General features: G+C 42.4%; 1 protein-coding gene across 1 annotated transcript in view; it reads left to right on the top strand.

The window, feature by feature from the left end:
* The window catches only part of vopp1b (VOPP1 WW domain binding protein b), a 44,701-nt gene that overhangs the window by 2,308 nt on the left and 20,808 nt on the right, over positions 1-21,585 (top strand). Inside the window, exon 2 of the mRNA XM_076291347.1 lies at positions 9,847-9,905. Coding sequence (XP_076147462.1) covers positions 9,847-9,905 — 59 coding nt within the window. The remainder of the gene's footprint in view (positions 1-9,846; positions 9,906-21,585) is intronic.

Below are 21,585 nucleotides of genomic sequence, written 5' to 3'. Positions count from 1 at the left end.
AGAGACACCTCACAGGAGAGCCTCTGCAGCAGACCAGAGCTTCATGGCAGGGGAGACAGAGAGCAATGATGAGGAATGTAGAAAAGGACGTACAGTCCTCACAGGCAGCTGCTTAGAGCATGTATTATTGGCATGTATTGAGATGTTCCAACTCCCAATTCAGGAACAGAGAGACAAAGACAAGGTATAAGTTCAGTACAAAAGTATGATCAGGTGTGGTGTTGCCAAAATTGTCTTCCTATTAAAACACAGGTGACAAAAGGTCCCAGTTTGTTTATTTTCAGTTCGAAAGGAGGTGTCGCATTCATACGTATAGCCACATGCTCCTGATGGTCTCCATGCAATCGGAGGCAGCATTTCTATGTGGTTCATAAATGTCAGAAAGGGAGAGTTGACCAATCAAAGTGAGAACAAACGCCTGTGCTATGCAGGCCTAATCAAAGTGGCAAAATTCTGTTCTGAACAGTGAAGCACTAATGAGACAAGAGGATTTTTGTGGGGGGAGGGTGAGTTGGGGGGGAGGGGTACATAAACAGAAATGACTATGTGTAAACTGGAAATAACCCAATTAAAATGAAGGTTGAGGTGTCAAAAGTGTGGTGAAATGACCTATAACAGGAGGTGGTTGTCCCTGTTTGTTTGTGGTCTGGTTCACTAGCTAGGACCCAATGAGCATGTGACTTTGGCCTGGATCTGGTCCAGCTTATGCTTAACCCATTGGCGGCATGCACTTATATTTAGCTTAGTTTGAAATCATGCTGGAGCCTTTTGGCTGAGGTGGATTACTTTTAGGGCACCATAACTCTAGCAGCTCAGCACATTCCTCTAAATTGTCCTTGAAGTGTGTAATGTGTGAGCCATCCCCTTCGCTGTCACTCTATTAACCATGGAAATATAAAGTTTGAAGCATTAGTTGTCTATTCAGGTGTGGTTAAAAGTAGTTCATTAAGGGGTCATTTAACTTATGTAAGAGGAATGAATCACCCATATCATTGCACCGTAAAACCATATTTCCACTAAAGGATCTTGTGCTGTTGTATAAGTATAGCTGACTAAATCAGATTCATTCTCTAGTGAATGGCCCTTCTGTATTGAACTCCCAGCGGCAGGATTTTCATGACAAAGAAGTTATTTGGGAAAAGTCTTTATTAGAACATTTCCAAGGGGAAACAAAGAAACAACTCAAGTTTTCAGCAAAGGATTGGGTGTGTCTTGTAGCATTAGTTTTGGGATTACTTCAAGTCTCTTTTGGACCAGTTCCCCCCCCCCCCCCTCTTTGGCGCGCACACACTTTCACATAAATTTACTCTCTCTCATATCAGCAACAGATGTATAAGACTAATGCTAGAGGTCAGTGCTTAGTTAACTCCCAGCTCGGTGCCAGTGTCACTCTTACACCTCTCTGGCTCTCCTCTCTTTGAACAGGGTTCAGCCTCTTACAAGGACACTTCTGAGGCAGCAGACGTGACAGCCATGTTGAATGCTCTCTCCACTGTGCGTGGGTGTGTGAGTGAGTGATGAGACTTGGCCTTTACTGGGACTGTGCACACACAACAAAAACAAAGGCATCCTGTTTGAGGTCTAGCTGAAGTTGTGATGGGTAGTTTACAGTTTGTGTTTAAAGTTGAGATGAAATTCTGAGGGCAAGACAAAACTGCATCTTATTTTGTCTCTCCTAGGTAGCCTACTAGATCTTTTTACATTTCCATGGCCCTAAAATGGATTCATAAAAATGCATAGAGGATTCACAGAATAACATTTGAACAACATTTGTCTCTGGAAGGATTACACTGAGCAAGCTAGGCGTGTTTATTGATTGAGGTTGTGTGTTTTTGCTTGTTGTTTACATACAAAGCAAAGACGGGTATTTCATGCAATGTATGCGGACCTCTATGGTATCTTCAAGCTTTCGTCATACTTGTGTAGTCAGCCAGTAAATAAGAATTCAATCAAAAGGCTGGTAGTATGAACCAATCCTAATGCAATCAGCTTTTAATTATGTCAACCGTGAAGTGACATGGGTAAAATAAACAATGACCTTTTTTATTTCGATTTATAATTCATTTTCCAAAATTGGAAAATAAGTGGTTGACTGAGCTGATAATAGAATTTGAAATGACTATAGAGCTTGCCGGTTATTTCTGTATCAGTGTGTAATTGTATTGTTCTCACACTGTATGTTTTTAGTGGCCTTTCGATCCAGGCAAGCAATAAAGCTCTGCTCACAGTCACTCTATAAAAAGAGACTTTTGACTCACAGTAGTAGAGATATGGACTGAAATAAAGAGACCTGGTGAATGCGGTTCAAATGATCAATGAAACATTTTTTTTTAACGGATCCTGAGTTTTGGAATATGAGGTAGCCTTTGGCTGTGCAAAGCATCACCCAAGCATCATTTTTACATCCCAGCAGATTGAAATGTTTAACATCTTGCTCAGTCTAACAGATAAAAACCTCTAGCTATAAATATATTTTTTACGTGGCTCACTGCAGGTTTTCCAGTGTGAGTTTTCGACTCTCTGAACAGGCCATACAGACTCCATCTTAGTGAGTCTTGTTCACACGTACAGCACTTTTCCCATGAAGTGCGAATGCGACACCAACGTAGCATGTGTAGCACCTTCTCTCCACTGTGTGAACATTGATATTGTGGATCTTACTGGGTAGAAGTGTGTTTGGCACTGCATGTGCCCATTCTGCTCTGAAAGATAGTAGATACTGTATAAGAAAGTGAAAACCTTTTCAAAACATTTTTATTACCTTTGTCGAGGTTATGTTTTCCCACTTGAAACTTGGTGAAAAGGTGTAGCATGGATTTAATTAAATTATGGATCAGCTCTGACGCACAGGGAGTCCTTCTCTGATATTGTGAGATACAGCTTTTGACCTTGGTGGAGGTCTGCACTCTCCAAATGCACTTCTTGTTACTCCTTTATCTAACAGAATAGAGTAGATAGTGTATTTTCACCATATGCATCATCCATGGTTATCAAACCTGTAACTTTGGTGTTCATAGCACTTTGTTGAGCTAGTGAAGTGCATTTAAAATGCAACCATGGCTAAAATATCCCTAAGCAGTAAGATTAACAATAAGTGCCTTATGGCCTAATAAGTGCCGGATGGCCTTTACTTGCAAGTTATTGAAGAAAGGAGACAACGTTTGTTAGTTTGCTAGAGACGCTAGCTCAAACACACTCTTGATCAAGTTCATAGACTTGTGTCTGAAGCTGAAGGAGGGAAAGCTCAAAGTTAAACACGAGGCTGTGAGGAGAGGAGGGGGAGACAACACTAATCCATCGCCGAAATTCTTTTCAGGGATTACTGGCTAGCCCACCAATAAGTGGCAACATAAAACACTGCAAAACGATCCTCAAGGGCTTGTTTGTGTTTGCCGGCAGCGACGCTGACACCTAAGCGCACAGAAATGATCCATGTTACATTAGTGGACAAGGAGGTGGACAGCAAGACACACACACACACACACACACACACACACACACACATACACACACACACACACACACACACACACACACACACACACACACACACACAAAGAGATAAATGTGTTTTCGGGGGCTTTGCAGTGTTATATTCTCTGTGTCTCTCACCTCGATTGTAATAAGAATTTTTCTCCCCGAGTGAAGCAGTGGCTAAACAATGTTATCGCTTCCGCAGCCATTCTCCTAATTCTATTTTCTTCCGCAGCCAGGGGGAAGAAAATAGAATTGGGAGAATCTGCCAGTGATCAGATTTCTCCCCAGTTGTAATATCTGTCAGTTTGTTACAGCAGGCTCCAACAATTACCCCCATTCATCCTGGGCAGACTAATGAAGGATGTTAATGGCCAAAGATTTTCCAAAGATACACTGCCTTCTCTGGCTCCCGTGCTGTGCTGGTGGGAAGTGTGCCGAAAGCTAGCTAGTCTAGTTGTGTTTAATGAGGATTTACTGCCCTGTTTTGCCATCATAGGTCAGGTTCAGTAAGTGACCTGTCTGTTTGCACACTGTACCCTGGCTTTGTAACAGTTTAGAGAGATCAAGTTGACATGGCATCTCAAGGCATTTAAATTACTTTGATTTTAGGGCTGCAACAATGAATTAGTGAATTGATTAGTTGTCAACAAGTTTTAGTCATCTTTCAAGGAAAATACATACACATTCTCTGATTACAGCTTGTTAAACTTAATCCAGGACATAATCCTGGGCTTTAGGAAACACTGATCAACATTTTTGTATGATTTTCTGATATTTTATCGATCAAAAAGATAATCAGCAGATTAATCGACTATGAAAATAATCATCAGTTGCAGCCCTAGTTGGTATTCTTACAAAAGAGCAGAAGTCAGGACACCAGCACTTTCCTAAATCAGAATATAAACCTAATTGAAATGATAGGTGTTGGGAAATACAATTTGGTTTGTGTGGATTCAAATTTGGTGTGATTCCCTTGTAGGGACGTTTATACAGTAATGTAATTTACATTGTTGTTTCCACCACTGCAAGGCAACATAATGTTGCATGTATAGCCACTGGCTGTGTGGTTTCTGAGTGAAAGCAAAGAGCATTTAAACCTAATTGCAATTCCTTGCATGTACCACATTATCTCCTTCCACAGTCGCTTTAGCTCTGTGGATAAAGAGAGGGATCTGTGTGTATGTGTGTGTGTGTGTGTGAGAGAGAGAGAGAGCGAGAGTGTGTGTGTGTGTGTTTGTCTTTCTTCTGTGTTGCTCGAATAAGGATGGTCTCTCGGTGCCTGGCTCAGGAAATGTGCTTTTAGACCAGGAAGCTGGCATCAGCACAGGAGAATTTGAGTACACAGTGGGTGTATCGCTGGTACCCGCCTTTCCAGTGTCTGCCAGCAGTCTTCTGCCATGGCTGGCTGTTAGTGTGCACTCTGCTGCCCGTTTGGTTGCCCAGTCTGTTGCCCATTCTCCTGTTGCCCACCTCGATGACAAACAGCCCATTATGCCCCCTGCTTTGTGCCCCTGTTTGTTTGCCCCAGAGCTGGAGTCCCTGTTCGTGGGCACCTTAGGGGGTGCTGGTGCTTAGGAGTATGGACAGGCCCTATTCTGTTCCAGTTTTCACGGGAGAAATTTCTGGAACAAATTGGGAAAGAACAACCTGTTTTCTTCTGCTCATGCCAATGATGTAGTGTCATGCTCTGTCACTCTTCCATTCTCTCTCTCTCCATTTCCCTATGCTCTTTAATTTCCTCTCTCTCTCTCTCCATTTCATAATGCTGTTTCACCCCCTCTCCTTAATTCAGTCTTTATGTCTATTTATCTATCTATCTATATGTCTATGTATCACTCTCTTGCTTATTCTTGTTTATTCCTCTGTTGCTCTTTCATTCTTTCTTTCTTTCTCTCTCTGTCTTTCTGTCTCTTTCTATCTCTATTCCCTTTGTCTTCCTGTGTGTCCCACACGTGTATGTTGTTAGGTAGAGATTTCTGCGTGTCAGGAGGTATTTGTCTGTGTGAGTGCTAAAGGAGCAGTCGGGGCTAAAAGATCGCACCTGACACTCTGTGTTAATTGAACATCGCTGACCTTTCCCATTCTGTCCACTTGCGTCTGCCCCTGCACAGAGTGGGAGGACCATCTCTGCGAACGTCTGATGCTGCCCTTATAAAAACACTGAGAGCTCGCACAGGCTTCTCTTCCTCAAAGTCGGGACAACAGCAGTCTCACAGCAGCTTTGAGTTTGCAGAAATACAGTAATTAAGAAATTCAAGTAAAAGGTAAAGTAACATTTGGAAAGGTAAAGTAATGTTTTGGCATGAGACTGCCGCGGTGGGACAGCAGCACGTCTGGGAAGCACAAGAGAACCAGAGAATAAACCAAAAACCGATTGAACGTTAGATAAGTCTAACACTGCCTCTCATCCTCATAACCCCTCTCAGTCTCCTCTTGTCTATGTCAGAGTGATATATTCAGGGAATCAGACACACTGTGTCCATTGAGATGAAAAGAGAGAACATTGAGCGAGCATGGTCAGGGACCCCAGCAGGCATACAGCGTGCGGCCCACACAGTGCGGACGTCTCTGAACGCAAACATTGTCCATAGGCCGACCTCTCTGTACATCCCTGTCCTCCCCCGCAGCCGTGTAGGCCGAGGGGACGTGCCAGCGAGAGGGAGACGCAGGGCATGCAGAGTTATTTAAATCAGGGGCATTTATATTCAAGGGCATCAATGAGTCTGTCTTGTTTGGGCGCAGTGAATGGATGGGGTGTCGAAGGGAGGGGGGTGGCGAGCAGAGTTGGGCATAATTGAGGGTGACACCAGATCCAGCGGCGGGGATCCAGGTTGTTGTCACATAAATCACCACTTGGCTGATTGTAATACACACCTGCGCCCCCCACTCCCTCTCCCACGCCACCACCCACCCCCCACCCCCCCCCCCCCCCCAGCGGATGTCTCGATAAATTCTTGTAATACCATCGGGTTGCTGATGTTTCACTGGTGACGTTGGCCACTTTGATCTGTGGAGGACTTCTGAATGAGTATAGTTTGGAACTGCTCTGGATATCCGATGGGAATTGCCATTTTTGATTTGTATCCCTGCTTTGAAGCACTTCAACAACTGTTTCCTTTTTTAAACTGGATTTTAGAATCAGTTCAGATGTTGATGCCAATTTCAGACTTTTAAACTCTCTCTCTCTGAATATTTGATGTTGTGAGTGCAATGCTTTTTCTTAATTCATTCATTGTAGCTTCTGCACTAGTCTCATTCATGTTCTTTTAAACTGAATTTTGGCAAAGGTCCAGTCACCTATGCCAACTCTAGACTCATTTAGATGGGTTCTAAAGTGTGTTTCTCTGTTTAATATTCTATATTCAGCATTGTTTTCACTTGTTTCTCAAGCCTACATCTCATAATTCCTGCTATATAATCTATTGTATCCTGTGAGTATGCATAGCCTAATGCTTGATTGAACTCATGTGCTGTTCGTGTGTAACTCACGTAACTCCTAGCGTCAGCTAAATGACAAAATGTAAATGTAACTCATGTGTATTGAATTGCCATATGGCAACTGTGGTGTAATTGGGATAATAGACTTCACTGCATTGAAGGTAGTAAAAAAAAAATCAACATTTACATAATATTATTTTATAAAAATATGAAATACATATAAATATTTATGATGCACTTCAAGGTGTCCCAGCCACTCAGCTTTGTGTCATGGCTGCATTGCCATCTTGGCATAGACTATTTTCAGCTACCCAAATGTGATGCAATGTTATCCATTATCCCTTACCTGTCCTTCATATTTCCTACGGAGTCCTATCCCATCCTGTCTGTTGGCATCATGTCTGTCTTTCTGTCTGAATATTTAGACGTTTAGGATTCGCTGTGAAAGCTTGAGAACTATTGTCTCCCTGATGACCCATCAGATATTGTAACACGGCGGTAAGAGTCTTGGCATCATGGCAGCATATGTTCAGCAGAGGCCGCATGGAGCATGTTGTGCAGCTCGTAGTCTTATTGAGCTGACAGGCAGGCCAAAACACTGTCAGCATGAATGATAGGACTTAAGAAACAGAATTTACGTAAGAGAAGTAAAGTGGTTAATAAGGCGCTTCCACACAGCCTGCAATCTCCACTTGGCCCCTGATACTATTATTATTGTTATTATTCAAGCTACAGAAAATGGCTTCATCACTGAGAAAGTCAGTTGGTTAGACTTACACACAGCAGCAAATAGATTAATGTCCATTAGCAGAGGAGAATTAATCTGAATAGCGCACTTCAAAGTACAAGTTGCACTGACAGAACGCTCAGGCTACCTCTCAGGGTGTTTACTGCAAGTAATGAATAATTAAGAAAAAAGGATACGAGATAATGGCAGATAAGGCACACTGAGATAAAAATTATGGCTTCAGACCTTCAGAGTAATGATCTTGCCTAATAGGGCCCTGTGTCAGTGTCTTCGATGTAGAGTTAAATGCTTGGGTAGCTCGGATATTGTATTTTTTTCCCCCTTCACGTTGATTGTTAAAACTTTGATTCATCATCAGTTTTCACAATTGTATTTTCTGCACTACTTCACATCACATCATCCAGCTCAAATCTGTGCCTTTTAAATACATCTACCTTGATGTGTGTGAGAGCTTAAAAGTGAGTAGGCTACCGTTTGTTTTAAGTCTGAAGTAAAGAGATTGAGTATATTGGATTGTAGGAGATGATAGGCTGTTGGGGTGGGTAAATACAGGCTGGCTCCTGGAAGAGGTGTGTGGTAGCTGAAGTTTGCACTGACAGTTATGCACCATCCTTGTCAACAGACCTCAGAGAATGGAAACTATGCCTGCCTATTTAGGATGGAATGTCTCCCCCTCTCTCTCTATCTCTCTCTCTCTCTCTCTCTCTCTCTCTCTCTCATTGCTTTCTCCTCCGCCCACCACTATACTGACAGACCTCTGTGTACAGGAGCATATTTTAGGAGGGAAAAAAGTATGGTGGTTTCTATAGAGCTGCACTATGTGCTCAAGGTAGATACAAATAAGTATCTTTCTTTCTCTGAGATATTTTTCACCTCAGCTTGCCTCATTCCTCATTTTTTCTGCATGTGTTTTCCTTGCAGTAGCATGCAGAGGGAAGTGTTTGGTGTTAGCCCCCTAAATGATCAAACACAGCCTTCCTGCTGCTCTGAGTTACCGGGTGTTGGAGGGTTTGTGTTGTTAGTGGGGCCCAGGCCTGACAGCTTTTGACACTTTTCCGGAAGTTTGTTGTCTTGTGAAACGAATGTTTGAGAGCCATTAACAGCGTCTATTTGCTGCACATCGATTTTCAAGAGCAAGGGAGAGATCCTCACTTACCCATCCTGAGAATGATGCACCTTGACAGGTACTTTTACTCCATACAGAGAGATGGAGAGAGAGAGAGAGAAAGAGGGAGGGAGAGAGAAAGAGGGAGTGAGAGAGAGAGAGAGAAAGAGGGAGGGAGAAAGAAATAAAGTGAGAAAGAGAGATGGACAGCACTACGGATGGTCAAACTGGGTTCATGTCACAGGCCATAGCTGTGTATGGCTCAAGTCATCCTCATCCTTAACTAAATACAGACTGAAAGAAAGGTTCTCTATTTCCTTTATAAAGGGAGGTAGAGATGTCTACAGACAGTCCAGTCTGTGTTAAATGGCACCTACATAAAGCTCTTTTGCAAATGTCTGTTAGATAAATTATTCTCAGCAGAGCACTATAGAATTGATTATTCAGACCATGGACAATGATGTTTTATTTTTTCAGAGAATGTATAATAAATCCAGTACATAATAACAGTTCAGATAGTATCATCGGTTCCTAAAGGAAAATGTTTTGTCTCAAAAATGTGTTTTCTTTGTCTCACAAGAAATACATTTTGTAATCATAAAGCCCCCCTAGGAGAAATACAAAGAAATATGCATAGATTGAGAGGAAAAACTGGGTATTTTGAGATGAAATTGGACTTAAACTGACCCTGACTTGAACTGACTACTTATTTCTCCTATTTCACTTTAGAAGAAACAGATGAGCTTGAGCATCTCAACATCTCAGTTATATTGTTGCTTTCCTATGGGTTATATGTATGGGTTGTATTAAAGCAAATTAAATGAAGATAATAATGAAATAAAAAATTATATAATTTTATGATAACATTAAATAGCTCACCCTTGCATTCAAATACCTTGTAACTGGTTTGTGCTTTAGTGTTTTTACCCTCTTTCATAGAGCCTATTCATTTTAGTCCCTTTATTTTCCTACAGTGACTAATTAATTTGTTTAAATACATTCCACCGGTACCGGTAATGATAAACTCAATAAAATAATGGAAAGCTAACTTTTTTCTTTTCTCTATCCTACATTGCAGTGTATCGAGGCCAAGAAATACTGCTGGTATTTTGAAGGCGGATACCCCATCTACTTCATGTGAGTAAAAAGTCTGCATAGCCAATGCTGCACTGTTTGGTTCTGTATTGTTGAGGGTATAATTATCTCCCAATCCATGAATAATAGTAATCTCTCGCCTCAGCCATTATCACTAACATAATTGGCTCTTTCCCTTGTGCAAGACTAGCTGTGTTGTCTCATACAGTATGTCTGGGGCCTTGGATCATAATGGCTCAACATGTGGGAGAGGAATCCCTAATGGTAAGGTCTGTGATCCAGTACACTTTTTGTAAAATTCAATGAATTGCTCCTCACAGTCCTCTAGCTGGCCATGTAAAAAATACATACAATGTGCACAGAGCTGGCTCGGTAAATGGGAAGCAAGTGGCTTAGATCAAGCTCTTTGCCAATCAGAATGTTTCTTGAGGAGTGCGAAAGGGAGCATTGTAATTTGATTGGCTGTCTACCTCAACTATCAACAACCTCTTAACAGAAATTGGAGACTGCACCTTTAACTCCATTACGCGCTTCTGATGCCCACAGGGCCCTCTTATGTAGCCTCTCCAGCCGGTGAGTGCCCTTGTTGCACTGGTGCAGTTGGCATGAGGTGCCCAAGGTGGCGAGGAGAGACGGCCCTTGTAATGAGAGAATGCTGCCTCCCAGAAACAGCAGCACCAGCGACTGGCTGCCAGCCAAATGGAATTGCTTTGTAGCTATTGTTAGTGTGGAAGGTGATGTAGATGGGAGTTTGACATTGAGGAGGAAGGTGAGGAAGAGGAGGAGGGCGTAGCTTTAAAATCCTGGAGATGCAGAAATATGGGGCAGTCAAGCTAATGACTAGGTAGTGTCATTCTCTGGTTTTCATTGAAGAGATAATGGTGAGGTGAGTGTCTGGTTCTTCTGTATGTAAACCTCAGTGTTTACAAACATTGTACTCCAAGTTACGCTTCCCTACACAAATCTTTGTGTGTGTTGAGATTTGGTGCAATAACCGTTTCTCCTCTTCATAAACTTTGTGTTTGCGCTGAGATTTAGCTCAGTGACTCAGTCCTCTCTCTTCACGCACTGCAGTGCTGTTGAGGGATAGAACAACGACTGCATTGCCTCGCCATAAACTTGAGCAGCTACAGGCAGACAGAAGCAGCCTTGACTTTTTTTCACGTGGCTGTAATGAAACATGTAGCAGCCGCATTAATCTTTTGGAAGCCAAATCCCAGCATTTGCAGGATTTTCTGCTCTCGTTATTTTCCATGCCATTAACTCCCCCACCTCCCCGTGGCGAGACCTCAGACATGGGAAGGGAAGAGGGAAGCCGAGTGGTGTGGAGAGGAGAGGAGGAGGAGAGAGGGGAGGAGGAGGAGAGGAGAGTGCGCACTCTTCATTTTCCTGCCAGATCAGAGTCATCCAACAGTTCTTTCTTCCTTTATTCATTCATTCATTTACTCACACAACTCCTCATGCAAAGAGCCCAGATTAGATAGACAGGCCTGAGGAGGAGTCTGCGAGGGGGGAAGGAGACAGAGAGGGAGGCAGAGAAGAGGGCACCTTGCACTACTCTTCTTAATAAGAAGCCTCTGTGTTGTTTTCATTTACTCACTAATCCTAATTTTCTCTCATTTGTGTTTTCGGCAAATGAACAATATATTAATAGCATGAGTAGCTTTAGATAAAGGCATCTGCTAAATAAATAAATTACAGGTTTGTAAAGCACCTACAATCTGAGGGGCCTTAGAATGTCTGATAATGTTCCTACTCCACACTCTGTGTAGAGAGATAACAGTGTTTGTTAATGTCATCCCTATCCCTACATCTTTTCCCACTGTCTCTCTCCTTATCAACTTACCTGTGTGGTACATTTGAAATTCTGCCTTCTGACTCAGTTTTGCCTGACTGAATCACCTCGAGATAATCCCCTGCTTCACTCGGTCTGACTGTAGCAAGGGTATGATCATCTAAGTCTAAGCTCCCTTTTTTTCCAGCATGGGATTGGCTCTGTTTTTTTTTTTTTTTTTAAAAGCCATAGACCAATGACATAGAGCTTATGGCTCACAGAGTAATTTTTGTCTTACAGTGCAATTCACACTGCAGCCTATTCTAATCACTGATTAGGGTCAGAAATGCAGTGAATAATGTTCTTTGATTCTTTCTCCAAGAGCATCCAAGGAAGTGATAGCTAGTTTGTAACTGGCAGGCAAACATTTTAATCACAGTTAGGATGTTCTCCGACTAACCAAACCTCCAAGAGGCTCACTCTGTCACATGAGCTGGTAAAAATGGAGAAGTTAAGTATAGTTTTAGTTGCTGTTAATGTTTGTTCTGTGACCCTGGACCATCCCTGGTGAAGGAGATCCAAAGGAGGAGATGAGAAAAGGGGTGAGGAGGAGAATAGAGGAGATGAAGAGTGTGGAGAGGAGATGAGGAGAGGATAGGAGAAGAAGAGTGTGGAGTGGAGAGGAGGAGATGAGGAGAGGAGAGGAGATGAGTGTGGAGTGGAAAGGAAGAGAGGAGAGGAGATGAAGAGTGTGGAGAAGAGGAGAGGAGAAGATTAAGAGTGTGGAGAGGAGAGGATGAGAAGAGAGGAGATGAAGAGTGTGGAGAAGAGGAGAGGAGGAGATTAAGAGTGTGGAGAGGAGAGGATGAGAAGAGAGGAGATGAAGAGTGTGGAGAAGAGGAGAGGAGGAGATTAAGAGTGTGGAGAGGAGAGGAGGAGATGAGAAGAGAGGAGATGAGTGTGGAGAGGAGAGGAGATGAGAAGAGAGGAGATGAGTGTGGAGAGGAGGAGAAGAGTGTGGAGTGGAGAGGAGAGGAGATGAAGAGTGTGGAGAGGAGATGAGGAGAGGAGAAGATGAGGGGGTTGGGAGTGATCCAGTAATGCGCTCAGCCACAAGAGATGAGATGAGACCCATTAGCAGCTATCAGAGAGAAGAGGGCTTCAGCGTTCAGACCCTCTTAACCCAATCACGGATGTCTAGAGAGATTGAGGGAGATGGGTGGGGAGAGAATGAGTAGAGAAAGAGTATTTGCAACTTATTTTTGAGGTTTTGAGTACATGGAACACGTGCCTCTGTTTTTCAAAGAGAAAGAGCAGGACTGGGAGATGGACTAGAGTGAGGAGGGAAAAGAGCACGCACACACGCACACACAGTAGGCAGGTTGGAGAGGAGCCAGTTTATTACTGTTTCTCCTTTCCCCTGTCTCGAGTGATTTGTCCCACATCCTGGCTGAGACACACATAAACACACACACAACACACACACAACACACACACACTATATGACTGTTGTGCACTGACAGTGGATGAAAGTATGAACAAGTGGATGAAGGAGAAAGAGAGAGAGAGAAGGAGAGAGGTGTTCCTCTTCAGCCAGTCACCTCTGGAGCTGTCAGACCAGCTCTCTGCAGTGATGATTGGGGCATTTTGCTCGCGCTGTCGGATGAAGTGGAATCCGTCTCAGAGGGATTGTGACGGAAAAGGGGAAACTCATGTTGTTTTCTTCCGAACCTGAAAGCACATGTTTTAAGGCTTTGATGATGTTATGTTCTAAATTACATGTTATCAGTTTTTATTGATGGACAGAGTTGAGCTGCAGAAGCCCTCTAATACCACAGGGAACTGAAATACCCATTAGATGTCTCGACCAATTGAAAACACATTGCTGTTAGAAATGTACAAGGTATTAGATGGAGAGACTATAAAGTTAATCAGTGTTAGAAGGCTATTCAGACTGTTTCTGTTGTGGATTTATATGGTGTCAGTAGCCATTAATTTTGAAGTACTTTTAAAAGGACTCTAACAGTTATTGGTAAGTACTGTGAATATGCGTTTGATAATCTTTTAATAAATGCTTAATGATGTGGCTACCGAAATTCTTATTTAAATTTCAAAATATTCCTATAACGCCTCCTAAAACCTTTTTTAAAGAGGTAAATTCGATAATTTCTTCGTTCATTTGGTCAAATAAGGCATGTAGATTGAAAAGGAAAGTTTTGTATCACCCAAGAGCAGAAGGGGGTCTTAATCTCCCTAACTTATGTAGCAGCTCAGACATTTTATATTGATCGTATAATAAATAAGACAAATGAAGATCCATGGGTAGACATAGAAAACAATCAAGTACAATGCAACAGTTTACTGTTAGCACTTTTTTCCAAAGACAACATTAAATCAACAAACTTTGTTATTAATAGTACATTAAAGGCATGGAATAAAAAAAAAAAAATCTCCATCAAGAAATAGGGCTTCCCAGGCACATACAAATATGGAACAACCCATCAATAAATATACAGAGCACCCAGCTATACTGGGAAACATGGATAAAAGCTGGAATCCAGCGGTTGTCAGATGTCACAAATTACAACTCTGTTGCACCATTCAGTGAATTAAAAAGTAGATTTAACCTAAAAGACACAGAAATATTTAGGTACATGCAACTGAAGAACTGGATAACTAGGAATTTCGACTTGGGAAAGGAAATCAGCCCTGAAATGGCTAAGATCTTAAGCCAAAGTAACAAAAAGAAGAAATTGATCGGCTCTATGTACAATTTATTGATAAGCATGGAAAGCAGTGATGTATTACTACAAAGTATATACAATAAATGGACTGAAGACCTATGAGTTGATGTTACAGAAAAATGGAAAGAATGCTTGTCACTAACATACAAATTAACTACTAATGAAAATCTGCGATTAATACAGTTTAAAATTATGACAAGGATATATATTATACGAGAGATAAAATAAGCAAGTTTGATAACACATCATCAGATAGATGTTTAAAATGTAACCTGTATGGTGATTCCCTCCTGCATGCCTTTTGGTACTGTAAAGGAATTAAGAAGGTATGGGAGAGCATAGAGATTTGGTTATCTAAGTATACCAACAGAAAAATCTTATTTTCTCCAAGAATGTGTATTTTTCAGGATATAGAGGGAATAAGATATCCTACTAGCTGGCAGACACTTTTTTCCTCTCTTATCTTTAAAAAACTAATATTGCAAAATTGGAAAAATAAGGAAGCTCCTTCAATAGATAACTGGAAGGCCTTAATGAAGTATTACCTGTGTATTGAAAGATCAATGTCAGAGGACACAAATAAAAAGACACAATTTGATAGCCAATGGAGCCAAATTTATAATGCCCTCTAAAATGTATCTTTAGAACCCCTCTATTTATGTTTTTGTTTTTGTTGTTGTTGTTGTCGCCGTTGTTGTTGTTGTGGGTGAGTGAATGTGGACCATTTGTGGGGTGTATGGGTTAATAGGGGCGGTGGGTGGGGGGAAGGGAGGTGGGGTTGGTAGGATTGGGTCGGCATAATCAATAATAAATACTAAAAAGTATTGAAGGAAGCATATAGTGTAAAAGTAGAGATGAAATACTGTTTTGATGAAATTCTGAAACTGTTCCTTTTTTTTCATCGAGTTTGTTTTTACCTTTTTTGATGTACTTCCTGGTACCTAATTATGAAGACTCACAGAAATTAATAATAAAAAATAAATTATATAAAAAATAAATGCTTAATGTTATAAAGTGGTTCTAAGTTCTCCTCCACTGGTGCTGTGGGGAGTGTGTGATGTGGAATAGATGCACAGCAAGGATTAGATTATAGAGACAGGATCATTCATTGAACATTTAAACAGAGGCTCAGAAAAATGGCTGTCCACCCCAATGGGCCCGGGCCATAATAACTTGGATGGCCAGAGTGGTGTCACTGAGCAGCAGTGAAGTGATCTGATCGGGTGCTTGTGTGTGCCAACTTTCAGTGGTTTTATAAGAGCTATGTGTCAAATAGTGTCTTCATTTCAGACATGCACAAGTCAAATTGCACCATTAAATCGTCACCAAAACAGTCCTTTAGTGCTCACAACATTGTAAAATGAATTCATCAATTCTAAGAAGCTACTCGTTTTGTCTGACAGATTCCCTTACCATGTCACTGACAGATAAGTTCACAATCCATGGCCCCCTACACATATGAACAGTTGAGGAGATATATTATTCACTTTAGTGAATAATGAGTATGGGGGCCTTCAGTCTGTAAGATCAGACCTCTTTTGACTGTCAGCTTCTCTGTCTGTGGGAAGATCTGTAAGATGGTATCCCTGTATCCTCTATACAGTATGTACTGTATCCTCTATACAGTATGTACTGCAGCCTCTATACAGTATGTACTGCAGCCTCAAAGGTTGAGAAGTGATTTGTGTGCTGAGAATGGAAATAGTGTCAGAACGCAGCTAGTTTACGAGAGCAAGCAGATCTTAGCATTTTTGTTTTTCTAGCTGACGCGGCACAAATTAGCATCTTCTTCACCCGCACGCCGCTTCGACGCCTCTCTCTCTCCGTCGGCGTGAGTGAGTGAAAATGGAAACATTACGGGCGAGGAACACCTCCGATTCATCTCGGGATGATTGGACCTGACCCGTTCCGCAAGCCTCACGCTCGTAAATCACCTCCGACGCGATCGTCCCGTTATTCAAATGCGACGGCTGCCAAAGGGAGTGAGTGGATCACAGATTGGCTCTGTCCTGTGAGACGCGGAGGGGCTGGTGGGCAGCCGCAATATCACTTCATCTCCCCATTCATCACCGGCCTAGGTGTCTTACCTGTCTGAGACCACCCCATCGATACCCAACTCCTTTTCCATCACAGAGTCATTTCATTATGCAACTCCAGCAGGTGTGTGTGTGTGTGTGTGCGTGTGCGTGTGTGTGTGTTTAAGGAAAGAGTATAACGATGAATAGGTTCTACATAATTTTATGAAAAAGCAGAGCAGGCCAGAAAGTCAACTTTTTTGTTTGAACAGCAGGTTTACCTCTTAAAAGAAATGAAACAATGCACACATACAGAGATACACACACACACACACACACACACTCAAACGTAAGTCATCGTGAATTGATCTGAAAGGCTGGAAAACAAATCTAATGGTGCTTTTCTCCATGATTATGTAGAATAGTGTGAGTGCTGGAATTGTCTCCTCACACTTTCATGGCTCAGGGTTTTGGTTCCTAGGATTTAGATTGTATCAGCATCAGATACATTAAAGGTAGTGGCAGCAATTTCAAATGCAATCCCTTTGAGCCTGTAGGGAAGACAATGTCCAGAATTGTTGACAAAACCTTTAAATTGGTCCAGTCCAGTGTGCAATATTTCCTCTAAGTATGACCATATATAAACAAATGTACATACGCATGCATACATAAATACATACACGCATTCATATGCATTCATGAGTTTAAACACAGTACATCTCTATAAACAGCTTACCCTGCAGGAGGCTGCACAAGTGGGATAATCAAGCTTGTTCAAAGCTTTGCATGGATTCTGTGTTGTGTGCATAATTCATGACTGCCTGCTGCAAATATAGAAGGCAATGTCACTTTGTTAAGATCAAAACAATATGGACGTAAGCCAGCCAAGATACGCACACTGTTGCTCTCTGTTATTGATGGAGTTCAGGAATAATAGATGGTCTGACCACCCAGGCGAGGCAAGGAGCAGTGTATTTCACAGTGGCAGGGCCAGCGACGAGACCACTTGTCACCAGCCTCTCATCCTGTCTGAAGCAGCTGAAGGAGATTAGCTTTCACTTCTGAAGCGGATTCACACACCACTGAGAAACCTCCTGCTATTCTCTCCTCTCCTCTCCTCTCTCCACACCACACCACACCCCACCCGACCACCATGCTAATTGCACTCCTCTCTAATGTGCCTTTGTGCTTGGCTTCCCTCACTGTGGAAACAATTGACCTTTTAAGCTTATCTTAATAGCCATGGCTAAGCAGTCTGTCCTGGCGGCCACATTAGCCCAGAGCGTGCACTTCTTTGCGGTGGTGGGAATCACTGGGTGGAGGACCACTAGTTCCATCCCAGTGCCTGCCCGCTTGCTACCCTATCATATCAGAAGCCCAGGGAGCAGAAGGGGCTGTGAGGCTAAGATGGGGCATGTCTCGTTTCATCAACCAGTTTGTCCTTCCCACTGGTTTCAGCCATGTTGAACATTGCACATCACACACACACACACATACAGAGCTATTTTGGGGGAATAGAGCCCAGGGAGATGTGTGTGTGTGTGTGTGTGTCTGTTAGACAGTTGCCTGCTAGGATGTTTTGGCATCTGCTGCAATTTCTTTGGAGCAAAATACAAGACTGGAACAAATTAAAGGGAGAGTGTACCAATATAGTGTGCCAGACTCTCTTAGAACTACACAGGGGTTATTTCAGAATGAAGTATTACAGTGTCAAATACTGTTTTTACATACATACACAGCACATTGTCTTGATACATACACATACTGTTTTGATACATAGACAGCACATTGTCTTCAGGATCTTCTCCAACACACATCCTCTACATACTTACAGCACACTGCCCCCACCTACCCACACACACACTGCACACACACACACACAGTCACTGCTCCCCTCCCGCCCACACACACATCTTCACTGTCATCACTCACATACATCATACATACAGTACTCTGCTTGCAATAGTAAGTCCCTTCACCATACTTGCAGTACACTGCCCCCCCCTCTCCCCTATATACACAGCACATTATTTCATCAGGAAGCTTCTCCAAAACACATCCCCAACATACTTACAGCACACTGCACCCCCCCCCCCCCCCCCCCCCCCCAATACACAGCACATTGTCTCATGAGGAAGCTTCTCCAACACACATATTGCATACTGACCTCTCCCCACATACACAGCACACTATCCCATCTCCGTGGATCTGCCCAAGGTTTCTTCCTTGGTAAGGGAGTTTTTCCTTGCCCCTGTTGCTCTTGGGTGCTCCTTGTTGGTGCCCCCCCCCCCCCCCAATCCAAATCCTCCCCCACCTTTCTTATGCAGCCCTTGCCACTTAATATCTACTAAACCCCCTCTTTTTTTTTACCCCCCCCCCCCCCCCCATAAATGCACAAATAGGCTGACACCAGACATAATTTCACTGCATTTCTTACTTCCAGTAACTATATGCATGTGACAATAAACCTCCTTGTATCCTTGTTGATGGACTAAACTTTGGTCAAAAATTAACAATTTCATAAAGCCTCATTATTTATGACTATTTTCTTTTCAGTGTTAAAAAAGTTAATACACATAATCCTGTCAAACATTAATTGGCAGAATGAAATGATTGACATGCTAATTGCAGTCATTTTAAGCAATTAATCCTATCTTACTGTGATGGCCTTTTTAGATACGTGATAGGTAGATAAATTACTAGGTACATTCTGCAATGATAAATAAGTGTCCAACTTCCTTTGAGTCTGCTGCTTGCTTGCTGGTGTTGTTGCACTTAGGCTAATTAGACAGCTAATGGTTACCAAGTATTTTAGCTCTTACCGGTAATTGTTTACATAGTCTTCATTGGACCTGCTGTGTAGTTCACTCAACCGGTTATTATCGCTAGATGCACCTGGCGAAAATCACCTTTTAATGACTTTTAAGTGGACGCTGTGGATCCATCCTGCACCAAGTGTGACTCTGTCAACAGCAAGGGAGAGACTGTGTTGTGAATTCCCAAGAGATAAATGGCATTTGCAAGGGGGGAAATAAAGAATCCAATGCAGGCTAATTTCACCTTTCAAACTTAAATCCGCCATTGTCTCTGCAGCGTGGCAGACACAGGGAAAAAGGCCTTAATTGCAAGTCGTATGTTGAAAGGTCATCATTAATAGGTAATTACACACTTCACCCTCCTCCGCAGTAACATTTTCTGTGTATGCCACATTGACGGCATATTAAAAATGCTCTTTCTTATTTACGTCCACAGATGACAGTGTTTGATAATGGCTCCTGCTCTGTGCCCAGTCAATCAGATATGGAGACTGTTAAGGTGATGGATCCACTTTTTTTTTTTTTAAGTATATTTTTTTGGCCTTTTTATGCCTTTAATGATAGTGACAGTAAGCGAATGGGAGAGAGAGCAGGGGTGGGATCCGGAAAAGGACCACAGGGCGGGAATCGAACCCGGGTCGCCGGCGTACGGTGCAGGTGCCCCAGCCAGTTGCGCCACAGCTGGGGCCTTGATGGATCCACTTTTTGAGCAGAGTTTCCCGTCACATGATTGATTCCAAGTGTTCTGATTGCACAATTACAACAACTTGCCACAAATGATTGAAGTTCTCCAGACAGACATGTGTAGCCCAATATCAGCCCAAACAACATTGCCTGGTAACCTTGCTCAAAAAGCTCTCATAGATCATCACCTTTAGAGATGCTGCTTAAGATTGGGACCCTCTGCAGAGTCGACCCTGTTGGACAAAGAGCCAATATATTAAAGACTTATCAGCCTCCCAGAAGCAATTATTAGATAACAATGACCTCAACATGCTGGTCAAAGGTATTACTCACTACTAGGTATCTTATACACAGGGTGAGAATAGAGAATAACCTCACGCCCACTCTCTTCCTGGAGAGACAGAGCGAGAAGAAGAGAAGAAGAGATATAAATTAGGTAACAAATGGTGATAGGAGCTGGTATATCAGCGGCTCTGGCCCTGATCTGGGAAGTCAGTGTTAGGTAATGGCTGGATGTGTTGCAGTGAGCTGCGTCTGGAATATTTAGGGGCCATAAAATAAAATCTATAGGGGTAAATACTATTGTATTAGAATAGTATTAGAAATATGTCTTATACTCGGGGGAACCATTGTGGCAGTTGGCAGTATGGTGCATTTGGTTCTAAATTAAACAAGTATACGTTTAACATAACATTAACAAAAAGTGCAATTATAACAGGATATAACAACCTTTGGAAGTTTGTTCAATGATATTAAAATGTCTTAGTTCAAAAAATAATAATAGTCGGCTTATTTTTGCCATCACCACCATGATGGCGTGTGTGGTTCATAGCTTAGCCTTCTACAAACAGAAGCAAAAAGAAAATGGAAAAGAACTCTTTTCTGCCTTACATGACATTATGAGTGTAATACTTTGAGCTGTGGCTTTCTAAGATGCTTGTGTTCTTGTGAAGGCGGTGGGGAAGCCTGTTAAGACTGGTCCGCCCACTGCTGTGTCCTTCAGAGGCTCTCAGAAGTCTTCACAGGCGGACACAGGCCCGTGGGGCTGCAATAGAGGTTATTACCGAGCGAGCAATCCGTGTCTGGGAGTCTCCCCCTCAGTCTTATAAAACAACGCCAGTCAGAGCTCGCTCACTCTCTTTCACTCCCTCTGTCCCTCTTATTCTCTCTCTTGCTTTCCCTCTTTCTTCCTTCCATTCCATTTCTTGCTCTCTCATTCTCTCTTTTGCTCTATCATATTCTATCGCTCTTGTTCCATCTAGCTTACATTCTCACTCTGTTTCTGTCTCTCTCTTTCTCTCTCTCTCTCTCTCTCTCTCTCTCTTTCTCTCTCTTTCTTGCTCTCGATCTGTCGAGAGTTTGAGCAGCGGAGCTGTGTTCTGCCTCTCAGCCTCATTAGGATGTGAACTCTGAAGGTCAGTTTGAAGGGATGTAAAATTAAGTTACCCGGGTCAGACGTCTAATTATCAAGGGATGTCACAAGCAGTTTAAATGCATTTAACCTTTTTTTGAAACGAGGGAAACCCTGCACTGAAATGTTCTCTGTTCCTCATGTCAAGGCTTGTGTCTGGCAGTCTCTTTGTGATGTTAAATCTAGACCTTTTCAAAACAGAATTACGTCTAGGGAGTTGAGACAATTTCCCAGAGTTAACTTTATAGACTAACGCCTAAGGCTACATGGACAAATTT

Source organism: Alosa pseudoharengus, unplaced genomic scaffold, assembly GCF_046254945.1.
Source record: "Alosa pseudoharengus isolate Yale_2024_CS ecotype anadromous, Long Island Sound unplaced genomic scaffold, YU_APseudo_1.1 YU_APseudo_1.1_scf_18, whole genome shotgun sequence".
Classification (NCBI taxonomy): Eukaryota; Metazoa; Chordata; class Actinopteri; order Clupeiformes; family Clupeidae; genus Alosa; species Alosa pseudoharengus.
Note: the sequence above shows the minus strand (reverse complement) of the source record. Positions and strands in the feature narration are given on the sequence as shown.